Source organism: Anopheles arabiensis, chromosome 2, assembly GCF_016920715.1.
Source record: "Anopheles arabiensis isolate DONGOLA chromosome 2, AaraD3, whole genome shotgun sequence".
Classification (NCBI taxonomy): domain Eukaryota; kingdom Metazoa; phylum Arthropoda; class Insecta; order Diptera; family Culicidae; genus Anopheles; species Anopheles arabiensis.
In genome coordinates, this window is record NC_053517.1 from 75,635,032 (window position 1) to 75,647,360 (window position 12,329).

The 12,329-nt window shown below is 45.3% G+C and overlaps 3 protein-coding genes across 4 annotated transcripts in view; 2 read left to right on the forward strand and 1 right to left on the reverse strand.

Annotated features, from left to right (window-relative positions):
• The window catches only part of LOC120894746 (Down syndrome cell adhesion molecule-like protein Dscam2), a 49,119-nt gene extending 44,637 nt beyond the window's left edge, over nt 1–4,482 (forward strand). For both annotated transcript variants that reach the window (XM_040297529.1, XM_040297530.1), the window contains exons 22-26: nt 665–1,106; nt 1,194–1,600; nt 3,150–3,338; nt 3,407–3,581; nt 3,917–4,482. In XM_040297529.1, coding sequence (XP_040153463.1) covers nt 665–1,106; nt 1,194–1,600; nt 3,150–3,338; nt 3,407–3,581; nt 3,917–4,055 — 1,352 coding nt within the window. In that variant the 3' untranslated portion in view covers nt 4,056–4,482. The remainder of the gene's footprint in view (nt 1–664; nt 1,107–1,193; nt 1,601–3,149; nt 3,339–3,406; nt 3,582–3,916) is intronic.
• A 1,928-nt stretch (nt 4,483–6,410) lies between these two features.
• LOC120893470 (cytoplasmic tRNA 2-thiolation protein 1) lies at nt 6,411–7,636 on the reverse strand. The gene is made up of 2 exons (XM_040295391.1): nt 7,499–7,636; nt 6,411–7,437 (listed from the first exon to the last, which is right to left on the reverse strand). Exons 1-2 carry the CDS (start codon nt 7,544–7,546, stop codon nt 6,457–6,459), a joined length of 1,029 nt encoding a protein of 342 aa, XP_040151325.1. The 5' UTR covers nt 7,547–7,636; the 3' UTR covers nt 6,411–6,456.
• A 1,316-nt stretch (nt 7,637–8,952) lies between these two features.
• LOC120905395 (25S rRNA (cytosine-C(5))-methyltransferase nop2) lies at nt 8,953–11,784 on the forward strand. The gene is made up of 2 exons (XM_040316174.1): nt 8,953–9,170; nt 9,294–11,784. The coding sequence occupies exons 1-2, from the start codon at nt 9,074–9,076 to the stop codon at nt 11,669–11,671; spliced, it is 2,475 nt and encodes an 824-aa protein (XP_040172108.1). The 5' UTR covers nt 8,953–9,073; the 3' UTR covers nt 11,672–11,784.
• Nucleotides 11,785–12,329: the final 545 nt, after the last annotated feature.

Below are 12,329 nucleotides of genomic sequence, written 5' to 3' on the forward strand. Positions count from 1 at the left end.
CGAGTCTCGCAATGATTCTCATGTGTCAGGGCAACAAACATACAATGAACAACAAACCTATAACGTTCGAGTAGGTTGTCGACCTGAATTCGACCTGTAAAAATAAAACAACACAAACAATACTAACAAATAGGATTGTTTATGAGTCGGTCACAGGGATCATGCATCAACGGTCTCGAGTGGATTGTCACGCAATAACAAATATGTATTGTTAAGTACCTTATTAATGTTACGTTGGAGAAAAACATGTTCCAAATGGTTTAGCTTATTAGCCCATAGCCTATTTGAAAAATGGGGGCGAGTGGGAACAAAATTTATCTGTTTTTAATTATCAGAAAAAGATGAGAATAACAACATGCTTCTATTCTTTGTAGGCACATGAATTATATACCTTATATTTGTTATACTTTATGATACAAAGTGAAAGTGAATCATTTTAAATGTGGACAATTAACACGACTGCTTGTGAATTAGTTTTTTTTTTTATTTTTACGATTTTTTTACATTTATATTGTATATTACAAACTTATTTTGTACATGGAAAATTAATGTGTTGCAGCATGTTGACTAACACTACATAATTTAGCTAGTTTCTAATTTCCATAAAAACAAATGTATATTCGTAGTTTGACATTTCACATTCCTCTTAATCTTTCTTCGCAAGCCCCACACATTCCCGAGGAGCGAGAACTGTTCAACACCAACTCGAGCTGCCTGAATCTGTTTCTCACCTCTTGGCTGAACGGTGGCTGCCCAATATCGCACTTTTCCATCGAATACCGTCGGCTTCATACACCGTTCTGGACGATCGTCTCATCCGACCTTTCCGGCAGCGATCAGCACACGAATGGGAGCATTTCGTTCTGCGATTTCATTCCCGCCACCTGGTACGAGCTTAAGATCACCTCCAACAACGATGCAGGGAAAACGATGGCACAGTATAACTTTGCCACCTTAACACTATCGGGCGAGAAAATACCGCCACCAGAGTACAAGGCAATGCCGGAGGAGAACAACGATTCCATTCTGCTATCGGACGAGGTAGAGTTCCAGTGGCTGCAGTCGACAGTGATGATAATTACCATCATTGTAATTGTTTTAAGTCTGTAAGTATTAGCAATAAGCAGGTCAGCAATCACACCCTGTTGATATCATAATACGTTGCGAAATGTCGGTTTCGTTTCCCTCTCCAGTGTGGTTGGCGCCAAGTATCGGGGTGTTTTGTGCTTCACCAACAACTCCGATCGCTACAGCACCCAAACACTATCGGCCGATCTGAGCATGAAGGAGCAGTCGGAAAACATCCGCAACCAGCAGGTGTACAGTGCATCGCCCGTCAAGGTGATCAACAAGGAGGAGAACGCCGAAATGTACGAAATTTCACCGTACGCCACATTTAACGCGAGCACCGGCCGGCTGTGTAAGGAGCCGCGAAGCCTAAACCCATCGAACATAGACTATTCGCTGCAGTTCCGCACCTTCGGCCACCCGGAGTGTGACTTAAATGCCACTGCCTACCCGTTGCTGGAGAGCACCGGTCACATGCCAGGACACATCAAGGGCAAGTCCAGCTGGCACAAGCAACAGTTTTACAACACCGGTAAGTTGGAGCTTCAAATGCAGTCTTTTAAACACGACGTGCCAGGACGTGGTTTCATGTTATTGCAACTGTCGGTGTAGTGTATTTTTAGTCTGAAAATTACACAATGCAATATTATACGCGTGGACGCGCCGGTCGAACCATGTTTAGTTTCGTGGGGTTTAATAACAGCTTTTAGGAACACTGTGTTTATTGCTGTTCTGTAATAATAAGTGTGGAATATCGTGTATCTATTGTACATGTCTACAAACTTTTTTGGAATCGTGGGACGAATTGCTTCGCAAATAACGTTGAGGGCCGTTACCGTTAGTTGACGTTACTCTTCTCTAATGATTGTTTAAAGTGAGGAATCAAAACGAGATGATTAGAATACTGTCTAAAGCTATCAAATCTCTAATTTCTACTATTGAAGCTTGGTTTTCATTTCAATACGTGTAGGATTACAATTTTGATAAATAGTCAAAACTCCAATAATAATTATACAAACCTTTAAAAGCCCTCAAACCGTTGAGGGCCGCATTAAAAGCTTTAGTTTTGAGTTTGGTCAGTTTTGATTTTGCCTATCCTAATGCAATAGCATTTCAACTATCATAATATTCTCAAAAACGTTGAATTAGAGTAAATGTTTTATTTTAAAAATCGACTACACTAATAACGCAAAATGATTGAAACTCCACTTCCTGGAACAAAAACTCATTACACTGAACTTTGAATAGCGAGTTATTGCATAGTTATCATTCGTATCAATATTTGATTTTTTTGCATACTGCAGTAACAACAAGATCACATTGTAAACACTAATTATTGTAGATTATAATTAAAAGCAATTAGCCGTATTGTAGCTCTTAGTGGATTTTTTTATTGTTATTAGTCTTTCATGAAGACTGGTTGAAAAGTTCGTATTGCTTAAAATTAAATTAAAAAAACACTACAAAATATAAATACACGGAGCGACATTTCCTCCCTTCAGACAATCAACGCTACCTACCTAAGACAATAAATATACTACACATAATACATTCCCTAAATGTTTTTTATCACTTTTTACCATTGAAAATTCTCAAGTACTCAAAACAAACGCTGTTTATTATGAGTTTAAAAATATTGGGATATGTACAAAACTATTGAAAAAATTCAAACTTTGTTATGAAAACTACAACGTACAATTCGAAATGCCTGAAATTTTGAGAGAATTTTAATTTCAAACATTTCACTGCAGATTGTGCAGTTGGTTACTTTCGCCATAAAACCTTATCGATACCATATTATTGTTTTACCTACTTTTTCGTTATGTTTGTATGCAAAAAGTTTTCCAAGAATTGAGGAAGTTACCCAAACCAAAAACACAAACATAAGTGTTTTTACTTAAATGTTATGTAGGAAATTTTGTATATCACATGTTAGTCATATGATATGATCACAAGAGTGATTGAAATTTAGTTGAAAATTATTTTGAAGCTATGAATAATTTTGTACTGACAGATTAAATTAACAACTATCGAATAAAATAGTATTAAAAATAAAATATTACTTAAATTTCATTTGATAGACGAAACCCCAATGAACATGCCCAGCTCAACGAAATCAATCGCTGCCAAATGGGACGACGGTGCATTGCGACGCATGGGGCAACGCAGCTTTGGTCCCAGCAACTATTCCGAGTCGGATAGCAGCAGCCCCATTAACGAATTCTCCAACGCACCCACCTTTAGGATACCTTCGAAAACGCCCTGTTCAAGTATGGTTTAAATGTGCGATCGATCCACGGAGTTTGAAGTAACTTAAATCCCATTTCGGTTTTGCCAGATATTCTGCACCACGAGTCCAGCACGGAATCGATCAAGGAGCTGTCGCCGGTGCGGGACCATCGCGCCAACACGCCCCGCCACGTCCAGGCTACGGGGAAAGGCCACTTCGGGCATCAGCTACGGACAAAGGACAATCATTGCCTCGATATGCAACCATCTTCAAGTACGCACAGGTAGTTCAGGTACCTAAATCTCAAGATCCAAAATCTAACCAAAAAGGGAGCCCTACTGCATCGCATCGCATTCGTCTACGGCCTTTCCGTTTTGCGTGTGGCCGCATCCGATTAAGCACATTAGCAGCGACACACTGCAGTAACGTCTCCCGAACTCAAAATTGACCTCACCTAATGCCATACCACAAAATCCAATACAAAAAAAAAAAAAACAATACAAAACCACAAAACAAAAACCGGATTTGGAACACTGTCAACCTTTATCGAATGGTACACACTTGCTGGCCCTGCCAGCCAGCAGATACTAGTAATCGCGTTTTGGCTTCGTTTTGTAGATACCACAATAAGACCTACGTGACAGCGGCCGAGTTTAGCGAAACGGAAAGTGATCGCGAGCGGGCACTAGATCTCGAGGTACAGCGCGCGATGGAAAAGGCAATACGGCAGGACGAGTGCAAATCGTCGACGAGATAGAACGAATTCACGGCACGTGCATTTCCAGTCAGCTGATCTCAATCTTGACTCTTCGTGCTTTCTATCTCTCTTTCAACCTTTTCCACCTTTCTGTTGAATTGCAAACCGACCTCCTATTCCCATTTCCATTCCCATTCTCTTCCCGTCACTTTTGATTACTTCTTTTCGAACCCCAGTCCGATCCTGCGTGGTGATAAAAAGCCCTCCAGAACCCTCCAGTATCGAACCTGAACGCTTTACGATCGAGAGTTCAGCGCCCCGTGTCCCACAATCATCCATCGTCAAGCAGTGTAGTTTCCCCGTAGTGTAGAGTAAACTATTGTCGTTATTGTAGCACAATACCCACACCGTCATGAGATTTTTTATATCTTCATTCAAGTTGAATATACGGTTTTTGTTTTACATTGAATGTAAATCGGTCAAGAAAGGGTAAACTTTTACGTATTTATGCTGGTGTTCTATCATCCGAAACTAATGCGAAAAAGGGGAAGCCAGTATACACTAAGCCAATTGCAAGCTTATCTAACAGCAATCATTTAGCACTCAACAGGGATAAATGAAGTAAATAACGCAAAGAGATTATTTCACTCTTAATTAATCATCAAAGAGTACCGTGAGTAAGTAACTAGTCAGTGTTTTAACTCATTTGCAATTTAAATCAAATGGATACAGTAGTCTCGTGAGCGACCCTGAGGACGAGGGAACCCCCTATTAATGACAGAGACTCCGAGGACAAACGCAATCTACAAAACCCGTACTGTCCGTGAATTTGATATCCATTCCAAACTGACCCTGAAACTGCTCCCAATCGAAAACCTTTCCTGAAACTGATCACTACCAGTCTTGAAACAGATTCGGAAATCATATTGTTCCTGGAACTGATCCTAGGCTCCATACCAGTCCTGGAATATATACCAAATCCACACCGGTTCTGCAACAATTCCTAAACCCATACCAATCCTGGAACTGGTACCAATCCTATACCAGTCTTGGAATTAATTTTGAACTCGTCCTGGAACTTATACCACACCCAGAACAGTCCTGAAATTGATCTTGAATCCATACCGATCATGGAACTGATCTAATTACCCCCAAGTTCGCAAAAATCAGGAGTCAACTCCGATCTGACTCCGATAATTTCGAAACCGAAGGTAGGTCCGTCCTGCATTATCTGGAGTAGTTCGGAAACGTCTGGAGCCGTTCGGGATCGTCCAGAGTCGTCCGAAGTCGCACGGAGTCGCCTGGAGTCGGAGTCGTCTGAAAGTGTCCGGAGTTGTCCTCCCGTAGTCACTTTGAGTCATTCGGAGTCCGAGCCCGAGTCCGAGTAGTAGGGAGTCTGAGTTGTCCGGAGTTGGCCTTCGAAACAAAGGCATGTATACAAAAAGCACGCGCAATGTGATAGACAAAAATACACAACGAAATGAAATGCCTGCTCACAAGCACATTGCACTAGACGGCTCCGGTTGACTCCGACCGACTCCGATTCCGGTCGACTCCGCTCGACTCTGGACGACTCCGGACAACTGAGGACGACTGCAACTCCAGGCGGAACTAGTGGTTCCCTTTTCGCCGGAGTCGGAACAGAACTAACAATAGGCGGTGTCGGATCGGAGTCGTGGAAGCGCTCCAGAGAGCATATCACTAAACTGATCCTGCTTCCATCGCACTCTTGGAACTGATCCTAATCCTTGATACTGACACAGGTCCTGGAGTTGATCCCGAGTCCATTCGGGTCTTGCTTCTAATGACGAACCCATAAGGTTCTGACGGAAGGAAACACTCACCAGTCTTTTCGGAGTTGTTCTGATTTCTTCTGAAACCGCTTCTTTTTTTCGGTCTAAAAATTTAACATTCACATGCTTCGCCGCTGGAACGGATCGCACAGATGTCCCGGTTCAGAAACAGATACAGTACGTACTCTAAATCTGAAACTGATGCCACTACCGTACTGGTCAAAGATATTTGCGGTAAACTTTTCACGTCCATACCTTTATCAATGGTCTCCACGGAGACCGCTTTCCTCTAGTTTACATCTGGCAGCTTGTAACTGTCCGACGAGATCCTAAAAATGGGCTCCCAACGATGACCCTTTTCTTTAATTTTGAAACGAGCGAACTAGTTCCGGATTATTGGTGAAAATATTTTAGAGAATTTTTCGAAATTTCTCAGTCGTCGATTTCTATTGCTTACATCCGAAGAATTTGTTCGAAACAAAGATCACGAGCAGAGACTTGTCTTTAACGTCTATCCCTTGGCAGTTTCGGAATTATAATATGTAGAATTCTAAGTGATTTGATCTGGTTGCTGGAGGTACTGTTAATAATGAATAATGTAATTAAAAAACTCACACGAGTATTTCCATCCACAAGCTTCCGTATATTGCAAACAAATCCGAATCACATCAAAAATCATTCTTTACAAGATGTGCCTTCTCCCGCAGCTGCTGTTCCTGCAGTGCCACCATCCGTTCGCCCTTCGACTTTTTCCCGATGCCTAGCTTGGGCAATCCACGGTTTAGCCCTTCCAGCAGCACACACGCCTTGCACGGCTGCTGGGACGAGACGAACCCGCACCGACCACACACCCCACGGACCGGCTTCTTCACCGTGCCCTTGATTTGCAGCTGCTCGCCGGCATGAATAATGTCCATGATGGCCGATGGGCGCACCTTTTCCAGATCCTTCAAAAACGCCCGCGCATGGCCCCGGTATGCGTTCGGAGCAAAGACACATTCGGTCGAGAAGTAAACCAGCTTCTTGAAGTGTGCGTACATCACGATCTCTTTCTCGTAGCTATACTTAAGCGGTTTCACCCGAGGGATCGTGTCCGCCTCTTTGGATCCCGTTTTGATATCACAGCAGCGCCGCAATCGTGCCGTATCGCCGCGCAGGATGTTCATGATGACGGTTTCCGCAATGTCGTCCGCATTGTGGCCCGTAGCCACACAGTCGACCTCCATCAAGCGTGCGCCGCGATCAAGCGCCTGCCGGCGGAACACGCCGCAGAAAGTGCAATTGTTGCTGCGGCCTATCTCCGCCACTATGCGATCCATCGTCCACCCGTACAGCTCCTGGTACGATAGTACGCGCAACGGCATGCCATAGTCGTCCCGGTTTTGGGCCACCGTTTTCAGGCTGTCGTCCCGGTACCCGGTGATTCCCTCGTCGATGGACAGCAGCACCAGATCTAGGCCGTAGTTGTAGCGCTTGTTCAACAGGTTCATCACGTGCGCCAGCACGGTGCTGTCCTTTCCGCCGCTGGCCGCTATCGCTACCTTTTCGCCCGGCCGGAACAGCTGCTCCTGCTGGATGGTGTTGTGTATTTCCGTCTCGAACGCAAGGAAGAAACATTCCTTGCAGAGCGTATCGCCCGTTTTTGGTCGCTGAAATATGAGCAATAAAGGTAAATATGGTGGGTTTTTTTGTATCTTTAATTGTACTTACCCGCATGAAAGCATTGCGACCACAGCTACTTCCACAGGGGACAGGCATTGTGCTAAGGAAAATTGAAGAAAATACTGAATTACGAACAAGCGTGCTGCTTGTTGTTGTTTACATTACAGTCACCTACACATAAGAAGCACCGAGTGAGATTCCTACCCCCCTATGCAACGGGAAACTGTTTTTGTACTGCATTGAAATTTGAATTTCATTTCTTTAAAATAAGTTTTAGTTTTTCCATTCTACTTGTTAAACTTGTTTAAATTACTCCTACTTAAGCTTTTTATTCATAAAACTGCCCTCTGATTGTTCATTTGAGAGATGCTATTTGAGGTTCAACCAGAGTGGCCAGATTATTTTTGCGGTTTTCGGTAGGCGCATCAAAATTTTATCGGTAGTTTTCGGTAGGAGTTTCAGATTTTTCGGTAGTTTTCGGTAGGCTTTGCAATGTTGAGCGGGGGGAGGGTGGTTGTCGGAGATGGAAGCTAATCTGTCCCATGAAGAGCAGCACGAGAAAATAATAATCTTTCATTTATTTAAAGGAGATACAGGCGGTCCCCGAGATACACGGTACCTCTTATGCGAGGATTCCGAGATACGCGGTTTTCAAAATTTGACAGTTCTTTGAGCAAATTGTACTGATTTGACACATCCATTGTGAAATACCAAATAATTTCCGTATTGATCGAATGTAAAATACCATTTAAAAAGGTTTAAAACTGTTCAATTCATTAGAAACATATAAAATAATTAATTTGGTGGCTAAAACCACCCCCTACTTACAAAATTGCACGAAAATTAGTGATATTTTGGCTGGAAATCACGAGATTCGACTTACGCGGAAATTCGAGATACGCGGTATTTTGCGGCCGTTTTCGGTCCCCAATAACCGTGTATCTCGGGGACTGCCTGTAGTTTAGATTTGGTTCATAGCGGTCACATGAGGCCTTTTTGAAGTGTCGATCTGAAAATTGTACTAGGGAATTCAACCCAACAAATGATTTGGACGCTCTGGCAGCAATCGAACGCGACATCGAACATGACAAATATATGGGATTTTACATGTTCATTGTGATAACCCACAAATCGAACATGTGAAGTCCTGTACATTTTTCATGTTCGATACATTATCTGTCAAATTGCATATAAAATTTTATCAGCGCGTTCGACTTCATGAGGTGCGGACACGGGCCTTAGTTGTGTCTGTTGAACTTCTGGTTCTGGTTGCTAGTGATTTCCATATAGAGTTTTATACATTAAGTGATTTGGGAAATGGTTATATGACTTTTTGGTTAGTATTACGAAAAAAAAATCTGTGATTTTCGGTAGGATAAATGAAAAATTGGTAGTTTTAGGGGGGTCATCTGTGAATCGGTAGGCATATCAAAAATCGGTAGGAATACAGATAAATCGGTATTTCTGGTCACTCTGACCGGGTGTGCGAGCTGAGCTGTCAATTCGCCGCTCACCTCGTGTTGAACAAACAACGTGCACGTTTTCAATGTGTTTCAGGTTGCGATAAAACCACGCGCCGTGTTAGCCTTTCGTTTTCGTTTGCTTTTGTGAAGTGTTGTTAGGATGGGCCGTAAAATAAATCTCGAGAGACCGAAAAAGGGACCTGGCCGAAAGGCCCGGAAACAGCCAGAACCAGAGTTTCAGTTCAAAAAGGGCGAGGGTAAGTAGCTTGGCGACGGATGGTTAGCTGTGCGTAGCGCCCCCCAGCCACCGATATTTACATCACATACCATTGATGGCAGCAGCACATGAGAAGTTCTCACACCCGGTCGCTTGTTTTCAGATGAGGATTCCAACAAGAAGCTGTCCCGCCATCAAATCCAGCGGCTCAAGAAGCGCGAAATGCTAAAGCAAAAGCAGAAGGAAGAGAAGAAGACGAAAAAAGCGACAAAGAACGCGTCGAAAGTAGCCGCTGCCCCGAACACGTTCGATCCGGCGGAGATTTTCAACATCGAAAAAAGCCGACAGAAGTACCAACAACTGGGCCAAAAGAGCAAAACACCACAGCCCGTCGCAACCAATGGCCATCAGAATGGCAGCGCGAAGAAGGGTCGCAACTTGTTCGATAGCGATAATGAAATGGATGAGGATGAGCAAAAGGCAGCCACCGGCAAGAAGGTACAGGTGAAGAAAAGCCAAATGAAGAAGTTTCTTCAACGGGCGGAATCGGAAGATGAGAGCGATTCGGAGGAAGAGGAGATGGACAGCGATGTAGAAGAGGAAGAGGATGAGGAGGCGGAGAGCGTCGAGGGCGAGGAAGATGATTACGAAGATGAGGATGTTGGCGAGGAGCTGGACGACGAAGAGGAGGACGATGAGATGGGCGCAGAAGAAGATTATGAGGACGATGATGAGGATGATGAGGATGATGAAGATGAAGAAGATGAAGATGACGATGATGAAGACGATGAGGATGGCGATATGCTGCCGATTGAGGCGGCCAACAAGAAGCTGAAGAAACGGATGGAGCGGGAGCAGAAGGAAGCTGACGCCGAAATGGCCGAAGCCGCGGTTAACCGCGAACGCTTTGCCTTCCCGACCGAGGAAGAGCTGGCGCAAACGACCAGCCTGCAGGACGTGAACATGCGTATCAAGGACGTGGTGGGCGTACTGTCGGACTTTGCGGCGAATCGCGATCCGAATCGCTCCCGCTGCGAGTACATCGACCTGCTGCGAAGGGATCTCTGTCTGTACTACTCGTACAACGACTTTTTCATGGGCCTGCTGATGGAAATCTTCTCGCCGAACGAGCTGCTGGAGTTTCTCGAAGCGTCGGAAATTCAACGCCCCGTGACGATCCGCACGAACAGTCTGAAGACTCGGCGTCGCGATTTAGCCCAGGCGCTGATCAATCGCGGCATCAATCTGGACCCGATCGGGAAGTGGTCGAAGGAGGGCTTGGTAGTGTACACGTCCCAGGTACCGCTGGGAGCCACGCCGGAGTATCTTGCCGGTCACTATATGCTGCAGGGTGGCTCCAGCATGCTGCCCGTAATGGCCCTGGCGCCGGAGGAAAACGAACGCATTCTCGATATGTGCGCTGCGCCGGGTGGCAAGAGCTCCCACATTGCCGCGCTGATGAAGAACACGGGCGTGCTGTTTGTGAACGATGCAAACAAGGAGCGGCTGCACGCGGTGTTGGGCAACTTCCATCGACTCGGCATACAGAACGCAGTCATCACCTGTATGGACGGTGTCAAGTACGGCAACATCATGAAGGGCTTCGACCGCGTGCTGCTCGATGCGCCCTGCACCGGCTCGGGCGTCATCTCGAAGGACCCGAGCGTGAAGGCCACGAAGAACGAGATCGATGTGCAGCGGTGCTTCAACTTGCAGCGGCGCCTGCTGCTGACCGCGATCGATTGCCTGTCGGCCAGCTCGCCGACCGGCGGCTACCTGGTGTACTCCACCTGCTCCATCCTGCCGCAGGAAAACGAATGGGTGATTGATTTCGCGCTAAAACGGCGCAACGTGCGCCTGGTGCCGACGGGGCTCGACTTCGGTGTCGAGGGCATGACCAACTTCGGGGCCCACCGGTTTCATCCGACGATGAAGCTAACGCGTCGCTTCTATCCCCACACCCACAATCTGGACGGATTCTTCGTGGCGAAGCTGCAGAAATTCTCCGACGCCATACCGAAGAGCGTGGACGGTGAGCCGGAGGCGGAGGATGAGGTGGAGGATGAGCCGGAGGAGGAAATGAAGCTGCCGAAGAAGATTGACAAGCGCGACTGGTACTACCAGGACATTATCGACGAGCGCAAGGCACAGCGGGAGGACAAAAACAAGAACCACGTCGTGACGGTGTTCCAGAAGCCAGCGAACGTTAAGAAGGGACCGAAAAAGCCCAAACAACCACAGCCGAGTGCTGGGGAAAGGGAGCAAAAGCCACAAAAGCCGGCAAGCGAGGAGCCGAAGCAGCCAGCAACGAACGGCACCAGCAGCAGCAGCAAGCAGCGTCAACCGGCACCGAAAAGCAACACGGAACAACGGGAAGCGGAAGAGGCGTTGCGTTTGAAGAAGAAGCTCAAACAGGTGCAGACTAAGAATGGCAAAGCTGGCCCAGGGGGTAAGAAGAATGGCGAGAAGAAGAAGATGGTGCAGGGCGTGAAAAAGGGTGCGTTTAAAAGTAAGGTGGGGAAAATGAGAACGGCTAAGTAGTAACGGTCGAGCGTATGTAATTAGATTTATTCACCCCTATTTGTTTATTGGCTTATTCCTTTGGGTGGAATACAATAAAATTAATTCTAATGAAACGGATGTACAACAATTTATATGTGTGTGGTGTTGTTTAAGACACTTTAGTATGTAAATATGATTTTAAGTAATTATTTAACTCGTACAAATAGTAACCTTTTATTGAAAGGATATAATGCAACAAAATCTACTTTCTCTAGCAAAAACTCCACGAGTAGTCCTTCGGTCACAACTTCATTCACCATACTAAACATCGTATTTTGCGTTGTTTATTTCAAATGATGTACGAGCCCAGTGCAATCACCCAAACACGTGTTGAAGCGCCATCCTTTCACGCATGCATTCTACAAAAAGGGCGTTAACACGAAACCCTCCGCTCTCTCCCTAGTTGAGTTTTCATTTACTCATTCTTACGAGCGCTCTCACTCTCTCCCTCTCTCACACACACTAACACAATCGGAGTAAACAATCAATCCCGGATGTGAAGAAAACTCTCCTTAAAGGACAAGGGCACGAAAACTCTTCCCTTACTAGCAATTTCACCCGATTTGATCCGAAAAACGAATGCGACCACCACCTCACACATTCTCTCACTTGCTTGTTCGCTCATGTTTGTGCTGTA

Excerpts from the sequence above, each read along its gene's own strand:
- LOC120893470 (XM_040295391.1), bottom strand. The coding sequence starts at position 7,546 with ATGCCTGTCCCCTGTGGAAGTAGCTGTGGTCGCAATGCTTTCATGCGG. Across the intron at positions 7,438-7,498 it reads GTCGCAATGCTTTCATGCGG|CGACCAAAAACGGGCGATAC; the intron begins GTAAGTACAATT and ends CTCATATTTCAG.
- LOC120905395 (XM_040316174.1), top strand. The coding sequence starts at position 9,074 with ATGGGCCGTAAAATAAATCTCGAGAGACCGAAAAAGGGACCTGGCCGA. Across the intron at positions 9,171-9,293 it reads TCAGTTCAAAAAGGGCGAGG|ATGAGGATTCCAACAAGAAG; the intron begins GTAAGTAGCTTG and ends GCTTGTTTTCAG.